The sequence below is a fragment of the Mollisia scopiformis genome (assembly GCF_001500285.1).
Source record: "Mollisia scopiformis unplaced genomic scaffold LY89scaffold_18, whole genome shotgun sequence".
Taxonomy (NCBI): Eukaryota; Fungi; Ascomycota; class Leotiomycetes; order Helotiales; family Mollisiaceae; genus Mollisia; species Mollisia scopiformis.
In genome coordinates, this window is record NW_017263598.1 from 240,498 (window position 1) to 258,341 (window position 17,844).

The window sequence follows — 17,844 nt, forward strand, 5'->3', positions numbered from 1 at the left end:
TTTTTGATTTCGAGCGTATACGTATTTTTTGTCTTGGTCTGTTCCGGACCAGTGTAACCCACTGCTGGGGAGCTGCGATGTCGAGCTCATTTTAGTTTACCGTCAATTGCGGACCCGACCTAAATGTTAGTGCTAAGTTAACCATTAAACCAAACGAGCTGGCTTATTATGAAATGACTTTCGCTTATTTAAATCTATATAGCTGGTAGCTTAGCGTCGACTGTTTGGGAACAACAAGCTAGAGTCGAAAGTGAACAGATCAATCAACGATGAGCAGCACGGAACAAGACCATTATCGAGATCATCACCATCCTTAAGGGTATCTAGACATGTCTCGCTTTACTTTGACTGACATTCAAGTTCCCTTGATGTGCTAAATGAAAGTGATAGGATCTTTTCTGGACCTATCAACCTTCAAATCGAATACGTCAAATCTTTGATACCCTCCAACAACATCATGATACTGCTTGCCCTCTATACATCTCTCCAGATCCAATTCAGAGTATAGTACATCTTCTTCCAACTGCAGGAATTCTCTATCCTGCTTCTCGCCGTTGCTTGGATCAACGACGTATGCCGGAAGTGCTGCTCCCGTCGGGCCAAGAAACATCGTAGCTGCTCTTGGAGCTGCTTCCAACACCTTCGTTACATAATTCGGGTCTCCTGATCTTTCCGAGATACTTTGAATGTTGGCAGTATCCAGGTGTCCGGCACACAAGATGCCGAAACACTTCCCCTCAAAACAATGAGCTGCAGCTCTTGTTCTATTTGCGGCGATGTTATCGTAGTTCGTCCTCTTCTCGGCGCTGCCGATCTTATGCTCTTCTGCATCTGAAGTTTTAATATCTGGCTCTCGGATGGGCTTTGGAATGACACTTGGCCAAACAGCAGGCCAAGTCGAGATATGAACCTGCTCTCCCTGTGCCATCATGCTGTACCGCGCAAGTGGATTTGTATTCTCGCCACATATCAATGCTCCTACCCTCGCTTTCCCATTTCCCAGTCCGAGCTCTGCGATTCTCAAGCCATGACCATCGCCAGGCGCCCACGTCAATTTCTCGAACCAGGTTGGCATCAGCTTTCTATGATGCACCTTCACTTCTCCATCTTCACCAATAATAATGTTGGAATTGAACAAAGTCCCATGTCTTCCTCTTACTTTCTCAGATATTCCAATACTAACCATGACTCGATTCTTCTTCGCTGCTTCTCGGAGGGCGCCGAGTTCTTCACCATCCGCATAGATCGACTCCTTCACCATGAGCTCGAAGAAAGCATGATTCTGGGTAGGAGCCAATATCGAGCTCCAGACTGGAAATGCTGGTATGTATGACTCTGGGAAGACAATTAGGTTGGCAGAGTTGGAAGCCGCGTGGTTGATAAATTGTATGCATTTCTCTGTCGTCTTTACAGCGGAGAATGGGATGGGAGACACGTGACACGCAGCTGCGAGAAGGCGTGAAGCCATCTTTGTCTAATGGGGGCCCAGTAGACGCTGAAACGCAGTATATAGATAGTAGACTCAATTAGATTAGACTACACTGGGTTTCTGGAAATTAGGGTGGATATGTTGGAGAGGAGAGCCGACGTTGAATGCTTACCGAGGAACACAGTTGGCTCCGTTCGCTAAGTTTTAGCCGCACACATCTTAGAGATAGGGGCACCGTTAAGATCGGCATTCAGAATAATATTATTCCAGAGTTTGTGGGGAGTAAGAAGGCATTCTTCGATATAGATTGGAAATCAGGTTGTACTTCAGGTCCTACATACAGCCTCGTCCCTCAATTCTTCACTCACAATTGGACTTAGCCCTTGGTAGTCTCCCACAAAGTAAGTCTCGAACAATAGTGTCTTTTATTCCAACTCTTACGTTACGACACTGTAAAACTTTTAGGGTATTCTTCTAGAGCTCGGAGGACAATCTAAGTAGGAAAGGTGGGGTTTTCGAAATAAAGAGGAATAATTACACGTCGTTCTTGCACCACTTCATCCTTGAAATCTTAATGCATTTTGGTGACTTGGAGCCTTTGTATCATCGCCCAAACTCTGGGTTAATACCATCTTCAATTCCAATTGTTACCGTACAGGATGGGATGCATGTGCTAACTTAATAGAATAGATATACGTTGTCGTTACGCTTAGCGAGGGTTCCGCTAAGTCCTTTTTCTGGCATTCTAGGCTCAGGAGAATCCTTCACCAGCTAGTCGGTATTTATCCACTTCTGGGAACAATTTATCCTTATTTCTGATCAAATCCAGTGATATTTGAGAGGTAGAACTGCGTCATGCCGAATCTAACGTGGCGGCCCGTTCCGCTGAGAAAGCTAGAATTCGCACACCGTCCAGATTTAAAGAATGCTGTCCCAATTCTTTCCATTTTCCCTTCACAATTTCACAACACCCAATCCATCCTCTTCGAACCGAAATGAGATAAATCCATCAGCGTACTCCTTGAATCTCGAACACCTCTTCTCGCTCACATCGATACCGACCGCCCCGCTGCAAACACTTCAGTACCTAAGTATCCCACGCAAGATGGTCGTCCCATCAGCAATGGCTTCCACAACCACCAAAATTGCAACTTCGATGTCGGCTACGAAATCCGCTGCACCATCCTTCCCGACGGTATGCTACGATGTCGACACAATCCCACCATGGCCTGTGGGCTTCGCTGTTTCCTTCACTATACTAATTGTGATCGTCATATGCATAATTCTTGTCTACAGTACGATATATCTTAGACGTCGCCTTTTCAAGATTCTGGAAGATAGGCCAGAAGAGGAATTGGCTGAGCGAGTTAGAATCCAAAGTCAAAGGGCTCTCTTTTAGGAAGGGAGGAAGCCATTGAACGTTTGATGCTTTCTAGATTGTACCTGTTTAAACATCGCAATAAGTGGTGGTTTTGGCGACTGAAAGGCAAAGCTAATCACAATGAGTGCAACAGCGACATGCCCCAAAAAAATTGGTTGTGTATTTAGGTATATATAAATCCTCTACGCCTGATTTATTCAGAAAATTGGTTAAGGAGAATGAGCAGGAGCTAAAGCCCAGAGACTGTAAGTACTTGCAGTACGATGATTTGGTTGTTTCCTGTGAAAATCGGAGGAGAATTCAAGTTCCTTGGTACGTGTGTCGGTTTGTTCTGGACCGCGGGAGTGAGGTTCGTCCCGAAGCACCACAAGTGGGGGCTAAAACAAGTGTCGAATGTCCCGTCCGCCACCGCTGGTCATTTTCTGTCGCTGTCCCCGAATCAAGGCAGATCTCTCAACACACACCGACCTGCAATTGGTGCAGAGGCAAAGATGAAGCTCTTGGCTTGTCTTATCTCGTCGTCGCGTGATCGGGGTTAAGAAGGTGAGTGTTATGGGTAAGGCTGGGTCTAGAAGGTGGGTTTTCAGCCTCCAGCCGCTACTGTATCCCACCAGCTCGATAGTGCATACTGTACTGCATCTCCGTTCCTCTGTGTCGGAATCCAATCCTATCCGTTCTTTATAATCTTATCTCAACGACAAATCGTTCTGTCTTACGGTACAGTGGTGCAGGTTTGATTGGTTGCTGATGCGATAGAATGGCCGACAATCCGGCGGGGCAGGGGCTGAGAAGGTCGATGGCGAGGTCGAAGAGGGGACAGCGACCGTACGGCTCCGAGTCCTCGAGCTCGAATGGTTCTGCGCCGAGTGACTTTTACCGTGCGGTTGGGAGGGGAGGCATTGCGCCGCAGGGCGACTATAAGGAGTGGAATTCGAGCGATGATTATAGGTTCCAACCTCTTGCTGAGAATGTGAGTTTTGTCGCAGAGGTGATAGAGGAGCGGTAGCTAATGATGGTGTGTGCAGTATAGCGGCGCCAGCGATATCTCGAATCGATCGACGTGGGCATTAGAAGATGCGCCAGTGATAGAAGATAGAGGAAGTGAGAACGTGGGTGGCTATGGGAAGGTGACGGGGTCGTATAATCGAGGGACCAAAGAGGAACATGCGTATTCGAGACGGGTCCCTTCTGATCCCTACAGCGCGATTGCGTATAGCAGCAGACCTCCCCCCACGGCATATAGCTCGAGTAGGAGTACGCATCATGGGAATCGGGCGACGAGCTACAATTTGGATGATAGCACCAGGTCGACGAGCTACAATGCGAACAGAGGAGGGTATGAGAGTAGCAGCTCTACGAACTCGAGCGCCGTGACGGTGGGAATGGGGATCCACGGACCAGTTCTGTATCGAGCTTTCATAATTACGAAGCAAGAGAATCAGCGAAGGAGGGACAATGGGCCAATCGTTGATATCCAAGTCACGATCATGCGTCTCACATCCGAAGAAGTCCTGGAGAAAGTCGAAAATTTAAGTTTCTCCAACTGGGAATCGGTAGAGGAGATCAGAGAAAGATTACACGCGGATCAGCAAGAACAAATCTCGGAATTCATGCGTAGGTTGGCGATGAGGGAGAGTGATCAAAACTATGAGTGGAGTTTGGCTCAGCTGGAGACGAAAGGAGACGGTGCTCCTGTTGTGCTGTATGTCAAGCGCCATCCGAGAGACGAACCACGATCACCTGCTCCGAGTTCTGTGTTTGAGCCTTTTAGTCCGCCACCAAGACGAGAGGAATATTTCGACCCTCCCAAAGAGTTCATTCCACCTCCTGACGAGCCAGAGCCACCAGAGCCAGACCCCGAACCAGAGACTATACCAGAACCTGAGCCTCAACCGGAAGCTGAACCAGAGCCAGAACCGCAGCCAGAACCGGAACCAGAAATCGAGATAGAGAAACATAGATGTGAACAGTGTGACGACTATCATGAGATCTGCTATTACTGCAATGTATGCGACATAGCATATTGCGCCAGATGCTGGGATCGAGTAGGGCCTCATAAGAGTGGGAAAACTGGTCCGGGCGGGGTACCGCACGAGAAAACAGATCAAAGAGTAGCGCACAGACTTCGCGCTACATTGGAAGCTGCTCCAAGTGACCAAGAGCAAGATGAACTTTTTGGAAGCGATCAGGATACTACCTGGTTTGGTGTTGTCAAAGATGAGGCTGGGGATTCTATCTTCTGTGATTATGGGAGGTATTCGGATATTATTAATGAGATTACGAAGTCTCTGGGACCACGGCCTGGCCATCGCTTTCCCGGGTTGGTGTCTTTTGTTGGTGAGACTGGTAAGTAATCGTTACTGTCGGCGAAATTTGTGGTACTGAATTGAGATCATAGGAGCTGGAAAGAGTACTTTGATCAAGGTCTTGATTGAGCTCAACGAGAAGGGCAAACCGACGCATCAAACACCTGTCGTTGGCTCGATTCGACATCAAGATGTCCCGACTAGTGGAGACGTCCATCTCTACGTTGACCCTAGGACATTCTTATCAGAAGGTCCGATTCTATACGCCGACTGTGAAGGACTTGCTGGTGGAGAGCGGGAGCCGAAAGGAGCAAGATCTACGATGATGAAGCGACTCCATGGCACTGGTCCTAAGCATCAGCGAACGAGCTCTGCTCTCGATAGACTAACCCAGAACATGCCTCATTCGACCGAGAGAGAAATTCTTTGGGCCGATACTCCAGAGAAGCAAACCAGGGAGTTCGCTGTGACTCAATTATATCCCAGGTTACTATATACCTTTTCAGATGTGGTGGTGTTCGTCTTGAAGAATCCTCGGTAAGAGGCATTGTTTGCAAAACCTTCTCATGTGATACTAACTATCAACAGAGTAATCGAAAACGTGATTGAAAGGCTCGTCGACTGGGCTGACGCTGCATTGGAAATGTCTTCCAATCAGCCCGTTTTACCTCATGCCATACTTGTGCTTAATGCTTCTGAGTTAAGTATCGATGCCGAACAATGGAATCCGGTGCATGCAACTGAATGGTTGATGAACGCTGTCAAGGACAGTATTCACATGAACGTCAAGTGCAAGAAACATGCCCAAACATGGCGATCTCGAGGAAAGAGGATTGAAACGGTCGAAGACTTACTCCTTTCTTACTATGCTAGTGTGAAGGTGGTGCGTATACCAGGCATCGGTCGCCCGAACCTAATGCAAACCCAACTCGAGCAACTCTACCAGGAAATTGCTGCTGCTTCGGATCATTCAAAGAAACGAAAGAGAGAGCTTCGGATGCTTTTGGACGCCAAAGAACTTCAGCCATATCTTCAATTTGCGTTTGACCATTTCTCCAAGAATCTTGATCGAGCTTTTGATTTCGTCCAGGCTTCTTTTGTGTACAATCCTATCCCGTCAGACTTCGCGGGAAATATGCTAAAGCTTGCTGTCAATATTATGGAGGCGTGTGGTAATAATCTTAATGGGGAGCAGATCTTCTACGAATTGAGCTTCATGGTTGCTTCATGTATTATGCTGGACTCAACGAGAAGCAAAACTAGAGGTACGGTCCAACTATGCCATCAACTTTCATGGAGAAGACTGACAAAAGTACAAAACAGGATTGGCGAACATGATTTTTCCAGAATATGTCGTACATTGCGACAATGCTCTCGAAGATTTCTGTGATCGCTACTGGCCCTGCGAGTTTGTCCTTCTGATGGGTTCTAGGAGAAATGATGTCTCTGTCGGAAAGTGCGTCAATGTACGAAGTGGTCACGGATCCAAGGGACACCAAAACAAGGATGGTAAAGTGATTGCAGTCGGTTCCTACCAATCGCGATTCACTGCAGAGTCCTACCAAGAGAAGTTCCGCTATCTGGTTTTTGAGGCTCTGGAAAAATTGCTTGCTAAACTTCGTGTACGGATCATGGAAGACTCGCTGCCAGAGGAGAAGATCGCAGCACAGCTCCATCGAGACAGTGTCATGTTGCACTTCTATAAGCACATCGACGATGTGAGGAATAAGAGCTTGGTCAGCCATTCGACTTGTTTCTCGTGTCTGATGAGTCCCCCTCAACATGCACTACCTTGCGGTCACATATTATGCACGCCATGTCTGAGTGCTTATGGTACGCAAGAGAGAGATGCGATTGAGATCAGCTCTTGTCCAATGCATCTCGATACTACGTTTCGTTCTTGGAAGATATTTCTCAAGCCTGAAGCCGCTGGTGTTAGGATACTCACTCTGGATGGGTACGTTTAGCTGTCTTCTACATTCAAACCTATGCTAACAAAATTAGTGGCGGAATTCGAGCCATTGTTGCATTGGAGATTCTTCGCCTCATTGAGCAGACATGGGGCAATCAAATGCGGATCCAAGACTTCTTTGATCTAATCGTGGGCACAAGGTATTTATCCCAATTCCGATCTTAACATTGCAGAGAAGCTGATACTTGCATAGTACTGGAGGCTTAGTCGCACTCGGCCTAGTGTCGATGGACTGGTCCGTTGAGCAGTGCATCAATGAATTCCACCAAATATGCAGCAAATCATTTGCACGTCGCTTCGGCAGCAATATTCCTGGCTACAGCATGATCATGGAAAGTGTTCATCGGAGCAAATACGAGATCCCACCTCTCGAAGACGCCTTGAAGCAAGCATATTCAAAGAATGACTACTTGTTTGGTGGATTCCGGCGTTCGAATTCGAGGATCAAAGTCGGTGTGACAGCGACGACGTCGAGCTCCATCTCGCTGCTCACCAACTATAATCGAGCTCGGATTGACAAACGTAAGTACCGACATCTGTCACATTTATATAAAGCTAAGATTGCAGTGCCATACAACTTTCAGAGACCTGAAAATGCTGCATCTGAGTTGAGGATCTGGGAGGCGTAAGTACGAGTCTTCTCTCAAGCCATCCCGACTAACGCGATACAGAGCACGAGCAGCTTGTGCAACGCCTAAGATCTTCAAGTCATACTCGCACGAGCCAACAGGCCAAGTATATTCAGACGCCTCACTGCATCACAGCAATCCTATCCAAATCGCCGACATGGAACGCAAAACTCTCTGGCCAAATGAGTCAAAGAGCCTTCCCGACTTCCTTCTATCCATTGGCACTGCATACAACCGAAAATCAAGAAAGACACTAATCGAGAAGTCTTCCATCATCGGCGGCCTATTTGGTCAATCCAAGTCATCTTCTTCTGCAAGCGCGGCCATGGACCAAATAAGATCCAGTCTTGCTGCCGAAAAGAGTTGGAAGGAATTCATAGAAGAACTTGGCCTTCCAGAAACAGAAAGGCATCGATATCAGCGTATCAATCCTGAAATACTGGAAGAACTGCCTGCATTGGATGATGTGAATCAATTCAAGAGTCTTCAGAGCATCATTCGGAAACATATGACAGGCGACTTGGCAATTACTAGGGCAGCACTTCGATTACTTGCTACAGCGTTCTACTTTGAGAAGACGGTACCCCTGACCCGACTTCCTGATGGAACATTCTTGTTCAAAGGTAAGAAGCTGCGAAAACTTCTTATAATTGCCTCATATTGATTGCGATATAGGAATGATCAGGTGTCGCCTTCCGAAATCAGCAATGGCAGCCTTTGGTCGAGTACTACATCGTTTCGCAGAAAGTCCAGACTCGGATGGATTATATTTTATCGTGCGAGACCGCGCAACACCGCAAAATTCACAGATGATGTACATGCCACCAGATGCTATCTCGGACTTGATGTACAAGTCACAGTGGCGCATGGGATTAGTTGAGATCAAGATGCCCAGTCTTGTTGCTGTGACTGAGTTTATACTGGTTCTGAAACACGGCGAGGAATACCCGATTAGTGGTTTTCCGAGGAGATTACAGGAGGATGACACCTTGACCCGTACGTCGTCTTCTTCATATGCCGTATTATTTCTGACATGTTTCACAGTATCGAAATCCATAAGCGACGGAAACAATCGATGGCGAGATCGAACAACAGACAAAGTAGCTGAACGAAAGAAATGGATCCAGTCCTCGCAAGTCCCCCCTGCTGGCCTCCGCAGAATGAAGTCACTTTCTGGCTACGGCTCATCAGACTACGTTGTGGGCCAAGCTCCTCCAGTCGGCATACCGGAATTGGGCGAGACTCAGTCATCATCCTACAGGTCTCTATCGAACTCAATAAGATCACCAGTCGAGCTGCCAGCCTCAGATATGGCGTATCTAGTTGAACTACCAACGAGCAATTATTCCAGAGATCTACCTGCCCAGTCTCCACTCTCAGCAGGATCTCCTCCTCCTGTGGGAATTCCTGAACCCGGTACTCCTTACCGCCCATATGAACCTCCCTATCCGGACGAACCACCGGCAACTTGGTTCCCTCCAGTTGATATCGAGCGGCCAGGTCGACCCAATCCTCTCGATCACCTATCATACGACTTACCTTTATCCGCTCAACCTTCCCCACCACTAGAAGCACCGGTACGTGCCGACACATTCGATTACAACCAAGTTCGCGCAGCAGTCGAGCGAGATGCCCAGAGACCCTCGGTCAAGTCTCCAACTATCAGAATCGATGAACCAGATTCTGACAATGAGCCTGACACGAGAAGGGATTCTTTACCATCAGCATCGCCGCTTGATGGATTGATTTCGAGATTATCGATTCAGGACAGGATTAATGCTAATGATGAGTTTCTGAAGAAGAGAGAAGCAGCCAGAGAGATGTTTAGAAAGAAGATGGTCGCGGTGGATGACTTGTATGGAATTCCGATGGTGTGGGATGATGGGAGTGTTGGGGGTGAGAGGGACCGTGGGTATAGAGCCTATAGAGCGAGGGTGGAGGATGAGGAAGAGGAGGATCTTTACGGTGCTTGATTTCTTTGAACTATGCGTGTATGATACCTTGTGGGACAGGCACATCTTTTTTGGGCTCGGATCATGGGCGGTGGACAGAGCGTCATTGCATTCCAACAGGAGTTCCGTAATACTTTTACATACGAAGAATGTGAAATTTAATGTTGGCATCACACAATGAGGTCAAGATGCCAGAAAACCAGAATGTCCCAGGACTTGCTGGACAACCTTATAATTCAAAGTGAGTTTCGTATAATTGATAACCATCCTTTTTGATGCTACTGTTCGCAAACCAAGAAACATCCCCAACTCCAGTCACCATAATCGAACGCATAAAACATAATTTCCTTAAAGATCATCAAAACCTGCCTGTCTATGGTTCGCGATACTCAATACCCCTATACTGCCGATCTTAAGCGAAGCCCCTGTGGAGTAACCAGGGATCATCTCTGCACAGACGCCGCCAACGCACACCCTCTCTGTTTACATATGACGCACGACGCGTTTCCCCCGACGCGCTCGCAGCCTTACGAGGGATTGATGAACAGGATTCTGAGCTTTTGCCGGTGAGTGAATAGGTGCCTTTTGTTGATGGGTATGTCATAGGGTGGATGAAGCATGAATGATCGTCGATCTCTTCTCGCGTTTTCACATGTGTTCTAGGTAGATATCTGCCTGCAACTTTTCAAAGTCCAATCATTTCTCGTCTTACTGCACTACTATATCAAACTCTAAATTCGTCGTTATTGGTTATAAAAGTGTTTCATAAGGAACAGCAGATATCGTATCGGTTACTGCGTTCCCTGTCCTGTTCGTCATTTCTGACTCCGAGGCGATGATCGTAATCCTGCTTTCGATGGGGCATCTGAGGAGCTCACGGTAGGTGGTTATGACATCAGAGTAGGCTCAAGATGTTATCTTGGGTTGCAGATGGGATATAAATCAGCCTCTTTTTTCACGTCCGAAACTTTTTTTCTTCTTTCAAAAATCTCACTATCAAAACACCCGACTTCAACACAATCACCTCAATACAAATCTTCACCTCTACTCGTTATTTTCCAAACATTCACAATGGCAACCACCATCTCCACCAACCCAGGCAACTTCGCCAACCGCCCCACCGAAGAAGTGCGCGAGATAGCCCACAAAGGCGGTCTCGCTGCTCACGGCGTCGTCGAAGAAGAGCCAGTCGTCAGCGGCAATCCAGGCAACTTCGCCAATCGCCCAACAGAAGAGGTGCAGGAGATTGCGAGGAAGGGCGGGCTTGCTGCAGCGGAGGAGACTCCTGTTGTGGTGGATATTCCGGAGGTGAGGAAGACGAGGAGCAGTGTGACGACGAGGTTGGATGAGCAGATGGCTGAGGGGTTGTGAGTTGGAAGTCAAGATGTGGGGGGAAGGGGGGCGCAAGTGGTGTTTTCTTCGAGTTTGGTGGTGTTTGTGTTGGTGTGGTGTAATTCGGGGTACTTGCTCGTTCGGACTAGGTTGTAAATGTATTATGAGTGTTCAAAAGTTTTATGTTACTTGACGGACCATCGAGAAGTAATTATGCAATGCTATACTCCATCGCATAGTATGATTGGTTTAGACTAGCCCTCCAGTTGAACAGCAATCCATCAAATGTTCGTTCTTTCGTTCATACACAACGTTAAGCGAAAACTTCATGAGGAGGTATTCGTGGTGCTACCGAGACCAAATTCAAGAGCTGGGGTGGAACATTGAGGCTCTTCGAATGGCACTGCCACCACTGAGATGACCTAGGAAACTATGAGGGCCATACGTATCTGATGCTTTTACTCGTTGATGTTTCTCCGCAGTGTTGGAAGCCTGGAGCCTCGGGGCCACATTATCTGACGACGGTTGAATGTCTTTCATTTTGGGTGAAGTCTTCCTGAAATTGGACTCTAAAGTTCTCTTTTTGCAGCCACATAGAAACCACGTGTGGAAAAAATGGACCAGCCTCGGTAGAAGAATTCACTAGTCGTGTCTTTCGTTTCCTAAATAGTCTTTCTATATACGCCTTATGTCTTAGCCAGGCTGTTCACCGCACATTTTCGTTCCTTCTGCATCGTGAAATGCTATACTTCCGTTCAAGTCTACCAAGATGGCATTCGAGGCAAGCTCGAGTATCGATGCAAATAATAATGCTTCTTGTTTACAATTTCAACAGGTCGTGCCATAGCACGATTCGCTTCATCCTCCCAGCACCAATTCTGTCGATACTTCAGTCAACTCCAAGCATTGATGGAGCAAACGGGATTTTTTGTGAGAAGATATCACCACAATGCCGATACTTTGCAGTAAGGCTGAGAACATTCAAATGAGTCCGGGATTCTCCGTTGCCAAACGACATCTCAGTTTCTCGTATGAAAGTCAAGAGGCGCAGTATGTCTATATAACATCTCACCATTTCCCCGCCGGGTGTTTCTTCTTGTCCACATCCAATCTCTGTTTTGGGTTTGGATATTTTCAAGATGAAATTCCTTGTCATTGCTACGGTAGTGACCTTCTTTTCCCCAGCTTTATCTGCTCCCGCATCAAATTATGTTGTCCATCAGAAGCGGCAGATTGGAGACTCGAACTGGGCCCCGAGTGACATCAAGCTCGATGGCAGAATGTTGCTGCCTATCTCGATTGGGTTGAGTCAGCGAAATCTTGACAAAACTCACGATTTTCTCATGGGTGTCTCAGATCCAGACAGTCCTGATTACGCAAAACATTGGACAGTAGATCAGGTAAAAGAATTACCTCTTAACGTTGTGTCCATGCTGATAAGATAGGTTACCGACGCATTTGCTCCATCAAGGGAAACAATCAATGGAGTAAAGCAATGGCTTGCAAATCACGGCATTAGTGAGAGCCGTATCGAAATATCGAAAAGCTCTAGCTGGATCATGTTCAATTCTACAATCGAAGAGGCTGAAACGTTAATGCAAACAAAATACCAAGTAAGCCGTTAATCCCGGGAAGTTTTCGTGGTTAATGTTCCCCAGGTGTATGAACATCCGAAAACAAAAAAGCCTCACGTTGCTTGCGAGGAATACAGCGTCCCCATTGAAATCAAGGAATACATTGATTTCATCACGCCAACTATTGGTTTTGATGCGTACCTCACCAATCCGGAAAAAGTTCGCACCCACATGAAACGCAGCGATGGATCTTACCCTCAACGAGCTCCTTCACCGAAACGAGATGGAGCGGGCGGACAGCCCCAAAACGGAGCTAAGCCTGGCCCTAGTGTTGTACAGATCAACGACACTACACCAAAGCCCGGAGTTGTTGGTGGCGCGAAGTTTGGGACTCTTCCAATTCCTCATGGATCGTCGCCAGATGTGAGCGCTAGTGCTTTATCATACTGCAGTTCATGGATCAGTCCTGATTGTTTGAGAGCCTTGTATGGCTTTCCTATTGGTTCAGTTGCCAAGTAAGACCCATGGCCTTTTCGATGTTCATACTAACATATTTAGATCCTCGTTTGGCGTCTATGAAGATGGGGCACAGTCGTATCTTCAAAGCGATTTGAATGGATTCTATGCAGGTCTGGCAATCAACGTACCTCTAGGCACCCCACCGATTTTCGGCTCCATTGACGGCGGAGTCGCAAACGTATACGACCCAAATAACAATCTTGAAGCCAACCTCGACCTTCAATATGCTATAGCGCTAGGTACCATGATCCTTACCCTAAGCCTCGCTTCTCTTATCTTCACCGCTGACTGTTTTTCAAGTTTGGCCTCAAAAGGTCACTGTATACCAGACTGGAGACAGGATTGAGGGAGGTTCTTTCAATAACTTCCTAGACGCCATCGACGGTAGCTATTGCACCTACGGCGGTGGAGATCTCAAGGGATAGTAAGAGCTCTAGGCCCACACAGCCCACCGAAATACCTGCTGACAGCTCAAGCGACTCTATTTACCCCGATCCAAGTGCAGGTGGATACAAAGGCGCCAAGAATTGTGGAGGCTTTGCCCCAACAGCAGTCATTAGCGTATCTTATGGAGGTCCAGAGGCGATTTATCCTGCTGCATACATGGAGCGACAGTGTACCGAGTAGGATAATCCTGCCAAAAGAGATGAGGACATGCTGACTGAACCCCTTTAGATATGCGAAACTTGGTCTCATGGGTGTCACCATGGTTTACAGCAGCGGTGATAATGGAGTGGCTAGTCATGGCGATCAATGTTGTTACTACAACGACTGCTATGGAGGCTACATGAATCAGCCTGGTACTGGAGGAGGATTTAGTCCTCAATTCCCGGTCACTGTAAGGATACTTCTCAAGTTCACTCATATCCAACCACTCTATCCACCTCACATCATTCGTGGTCGATGTTCCCAATCAATTCTTGGTCATGTTCTAACGTGCTCATCCAGTGCCCTTATATCACCGCTGTGGGTGCAACCCAGATTGTCCCAGGTGCATCTGTCACTTCCCCGGAAATAGCGTGCGAGACAGTCATTCACTCTGGCGGAGGTTTTAGCAATTACTTTGCAATCCCAAGCTACCAGACCTCCGCAGTCGGGACGTACTTCAAGAAGCACCCACCACCATACTCTTATCTCTAGTGAGCATCCTCCTTTTCAATTCCTAATATCTGGTACCCTGCTGACGCCCCCGCAGCTACAACAACTCAGGAAAATCTCGCGGCTACCCAGATATTGCCGCAAACGGTGCCAACTACATGTGTGCCATCGACGGATATTGGCAAGAGCTCTATGGCACATCAGCTTCAGCGCCAACAGTAGGTTCCATCATCACACTGATCAACGAGCAGCGTGCTCTTGCTGGAAAGAAGTCAGTGGGTTTCATAAACCCAGTTCTGTACGCCAATCCGAGCGCCATGAATGATATTACGTCGGGAAATAATCCTGGTTGCCTTACAAATGGCTTTTCGGCCGTTGCGGGGTGGGATCCTGTTACCGGGCTGGGAACTCCGAATTATCCCAAGTTATTGAAGGCTTTTATGGCACTGCCTTAAGCGATGGGCGAGAGATTGAGGGTTCGGCTTGTTAGAACGTGTCTTCGAAAGCAGTCTCAAGTTATGAGCACGAGTAGGAGATGATAATGAAAATGAAAATGAACTTGTTATTGTTCTTTAAGGTTGTCGCCCATTTGTCCTTTTTGTGTTCATCTCTTGCTCGGCTACTTCCCAATAGGTGGCTCTGTAGCTTGAGAAGTAATATTCACCAGATCCAACATTAGTTCGCCGGGACACAGCTTTCTCACACGTGATAAATTTCTCACTTGCTTGGACCGTCTTTCTGGCGCTCTATGAGTATGAGGGGCATCCGGTAGGGGACTGTATCTCTTCGTCATTGTGTAGATAAGGCGTCTCGATAATTTACCTATCCCGATTTATGCAGCACTCTATTCAGGGGTGAAGTTAAGCTTAGCGAGAGCTCGGCTAACGCTTTTTCTCGATTTCTGAGATGATAATTCGTTCTCCTTGTCCGTGGAGAGACGGACATTGGAAATCAATACTCGAAGTACTGAGTGCTTTCCTGAGTCGAAATCTCTGGTACAGCATTTCTATCGACGCAATGGCTTCGACGACATCATTGTATGCCCAATCGTCGGTCTTCAGAGTCCCCAAGAAGCCCGCTCTGCCATAGGTGACAAGAATGTTTGCAGCGTCTACAACTAAATTAAACAAAGGTGTCTTTGTTATAACCTCATAGCTTCAAACGCCTGTTTTCCCGCCTGCTGCTTTTAAGATCACCTGGAGAGCATCATCCTTTATCGCAGTAGCATGATCAAGAGGAGTCTTTCCGAAAGCATCGACAGCGTTCACTTCTGCACCCTTGCTCAATAGCAATTTCACCACAGTAGCTTGACCGTTCAGCACAGCCATATGGAGAGGTGTTCCTCGACGAAGCTTATCGGCAGCTCTCACATTCACATCAATGCCCCCCTCGAGCAACATCTGCATGATCTTATAGTTACTGCAGATGGCGGCAAGATATACAGGTCTCAGCCCGTCATCGAAAATAGCTTCTCGCTCAGCACCAGCTTCTAACAGCATACGCACACTTTTCTCGCGAGCATGGTGTATTGCATGTCTGAGAGGCGTTCGCTGAGAGGTACCCCTGGCATTTGGATTGGAGCCCACGCTGAGGAGATACTCCACTTCGCCGTCGTTGCCCATGTCGGAAGCTTTAAGGAGTGGAGTCCATCCGAGCGGATGGAAAGTTGGGTTGACATCCGCCCCGTGCTGGATAAGAAGTTTCGTGGTCTCAATTCCACGGTCGTTGCGGCCCGCTAGCGAGCAATAGAGGACATCCACTGAATCCGCTCTTGTGTTTGCTGTTCGGATTTGCTCCTCTTTCTAGGAGAATCCTGACCGCTTCGGTGTGGCATTCCACACATAAGAGGAGTGTAATCTCCGTTGTTGACACCCTCAATTGCAGCGCCATTGTCGAGAAGTACAGTGATAGATGTGGCTTTCCCTCGTCGGGCAGGTAAGATGAGTGGTGAATCTTTCGTGGCATCCGTGCAAGCAATTTCGATATTTGGAGCTTTCTTTGCTAAAAAGTCTAGCACATCACTTCCTCCTCTCGCTGCTCCTGTATGTAGTGGCATCATGCCTCATGCATCATATTTCTCTATTGAATGTCCCTTGCTGACCAGGTACTTGACTTTAGCTAGGTCACCCTAGCGTGCAGCAACATGTAGCGGGCTTTCACCCTCCTCTTAAGACAGGTCTGTGGGCCTGTTAGAATTTTCCTCGCAGGACCACTGGTATCGCAGCCGATTGGGGAGGTCGCTGTCAACGTTGAGATTACCGTGTCGAAGTAACAACGTCACTTTCTCCTCATGATGTTCACCAGGAAATCCAATAACGGCAGCAAAATTTACCGCAAGGTCCATGCCATGATATGATGCCGTGCCAGCTGTTTCGATGATTAAGCCCGGTCTTGCCCATTCTTTGCTAAAAGTCGCAAATGTGTTGAACGAGAGTATGTAGCCACGGCCATTACCAATCATTGTCTTTACAGCTTTGAGGATGTCTGGCTCTTCGTTGGGCCCATTGATACACTGCAAAGTTGGGTTTGTATCGCATTCAACTTCGAGATCTAGCCCAACCTTGCCGTATCTCGGTCTGGTGGTGCTAAGAACTTTTTGATCTCCAGAATGTACCAATCTCCCCGGATACCTCCCTCTTTCCACCGAAGATGTTCGCTGCCAATACCTTCTAGGTTTGTGAGATAAGGGGGCGCCCATCCCGGATTGAGTGTCCTCGTTGATAGCTGTCCTAGCTAGATATTCCAAAGTCTCATCAAGGTCAAAACAACTGCACTCTACTGATCCGGTCAAGGTGGAGAATGGTCCATTCAGAGATTAGAAAAGTAAACCAATCCACAGTAAAGAAGAGCACCCTCTAAAACGGCCAAGAATTCCAAAAGTCCCAGAAACTCCCATTGTCTAAAACAGAAACCCAGAACTCAACCCAGGAAGAAAGCACGTCCCACTCAAAGACAAGCAGCAAGCCTTACTGGCCCGACAATCAAGGCCCCTGCTCGTTGCCAAAAACCGGGCTACGAGAGGTGGGTGTGACCCCATCTTTTTGCCTCTCTCATCTGGGAGCATTCGATGTCCTTTAATCGCAACTAAATTTCAATCGAAATCAATCCAAAAGTCTCAGTCCCCAAAAAGCTCCAAAAAAAAACAGAATGTCCCCACGAAAGACGACGACCCAGACGGCAACGAATCCTCCTCATCCTCGATCTCCTCCTCCTCCTCTTCTTCTTCGTCTTCGATGTCTGGCGGAAGAATGCCGTCGAAAGACAAGTCAAGATCGAGGTCTGGATATATAAGTGAAGGAGAAAAGGAAGAAGAAAGAGTGGAAAGAGAGCTTCGCTTCCCGATTGCCCGAAGCCAAAATACGAGTTTAATAATTTTAATAATTTTAATAATTTTAATAATTTTAATAATTTTAATAATTTTAATAATTTTAATCATTTTAATCATTTTAATCATTTTAATCATTTTAATCATTTTAATCATTTTAATCATTTTAATAATTTTAATCATTTTAATCATTTTTGTCAGGGGTTGAACCCCATACTGCTTCGGCTACGCCTCGCTTAAGCACCAGCCTCCTTATTTTCTTTACGAGTTGCAATCTCCGATCTAAGACTTTAATCTTATGGTAATTAGCTTATGCCGAGGCTTCTA

General features: G+C 47.1%; 7 protein-coding genes across 7 annotated transcripts; 4 read left to right on the plus strand and 3 right to left on the minus strand.

Annotated features, from left to right (window-relative positions):
- Nucleotides 1-332: 332 nt before the first annotated feature.
- Nucleotides 333-1,560, minus strand: LY89DRAFT_687109 (nitrilase). Its single transcript, XM_018215426.1, has one exon. The coding sequence runs from the start codon at nt 1,466-1,468 to the stop codon at nt 374-376; it is 1,095 nt and encodes a 364-aa protein (XP_018068082.1). The 5' UTR covers nt 1,469-1,560; the 3' UTR covers nt 333-373.
- An 828-nt stretch (nt 1,561-2,388) lies between these two features.
- Nucleotides 2,389-2,970, plus strand: LY89DRAFT_687110 (uncharacterized protein). Its single transcript, XM_018215427.1, has one exon. It carries the CDS (start codon nt 2,553-2,555, stop codon nt 2,826-2,828), a length of 276 nt encoding a protein of 91 aa, XP_018068083.1. The 5' UTR covers nt 2,389-2,552; the 3' UTR covers nt 2,829-2,970.
- A 1,465-nt stretch (nt 2,971-4,435) lies between these two features.
- Nucleotides 4,436-8,381, plus strand: LY89DRAFT_590372 (uncharacterized protein; the record flags this gene model as incomplete). The annotated part of the gene is made up of 8 exons (XM_018209588.1): nt 4,436-5,156; nt 5,209-5,653; nt 5,705-6,381; nt 6,440-7,073; nt 7,121-7,228; nt 7,282-7,610; nt 7,656-7,713; nt 7,760-8,381. 8 exons carry the CDS (start codon nt 4,436-4,438, stop codon nt 8,379-8,381), a joined length of 3,594 nt encoding a protein of 1,197 aa, XP_018068084.1.
- Nucleotides 8,382-10,740: 2,359 nt separating this feature from the next.
- On the plus strand, nt 10,741-11,259 carry LY89DRAFT_672020 (uncharacterized protein; the record flags this gene model as incomplete). Its single annotated transcript, XM_018213251.1, has 2 exons — nt 10,741-11,036; nt 11,241-11,259. 2 exons carry the CDS (start codon nt 10,741-10,743, stop codon nt 11,257-11,259), a joined length of 315 nt encoding a protein of 104 aa, XP_018068085.1.
- An 881-nt stretch (nt 11,260-12,140) lies between these two features.
- LY89DRAFT_650703 (subtilisin-like protein) lies at nt 12,141-14,647 on the plus strand (the record flags this gene model as incomplete). The annotated part of the gene is made up of 9 exons (XM_018212119.1): nt 12,141-12,401; nt 12,447-12,614; nt 12,660-13,090; nt 13,134-13,333; nt 13,395-13,518; nt 13,571-13,717; nt 13,770-13,932; nt 14,043-14,233; nt 14,290-14,647. The coding sequence occupies 9 exons, from the start codon at nt 12,141-12,143 to the stop codon at nt 14,645-14,647; spliced, it is 2,043 nt and encodes a 680-aa protein (XP_018068086.1).
- Nucleotides 14,648-15,415: 768 nt separating this feature from the next.
- LY89DRAFT_540110 (ankyrin repeat protein) lies at nt 15,416-15,838 on the minus strand (the record flags this gene model as incomplete). The annotated part of the gene is made up of 1 exon (XM_018208155.1): nt 15,416-15,838. A coding segment is annotated over one exon (423 nt), but the record flags the coding sequence as incomplete, so codon positions are not given.
- Nucleotides 15,839-16,359: 521 nt separating this feature from the next.
- Nucleotides 16,360-16,890, minus strand: LY89DRAFT_736734 (uncharacterized protein; the record flags this gene model as incomplete). The annotated part of the gene is made up of 1 exon (XM_018220167.1): nt 16,360-16,890. One exon carries the CDS (start codon nt 16,888-16,890, stop codon nt 16,360-16,362), a length of 531 nt encoding a protein of 176 aa, XP_018068088.1.
- Nucleotides 16,891-17,844: the final 954 nt, after the last annotated feature.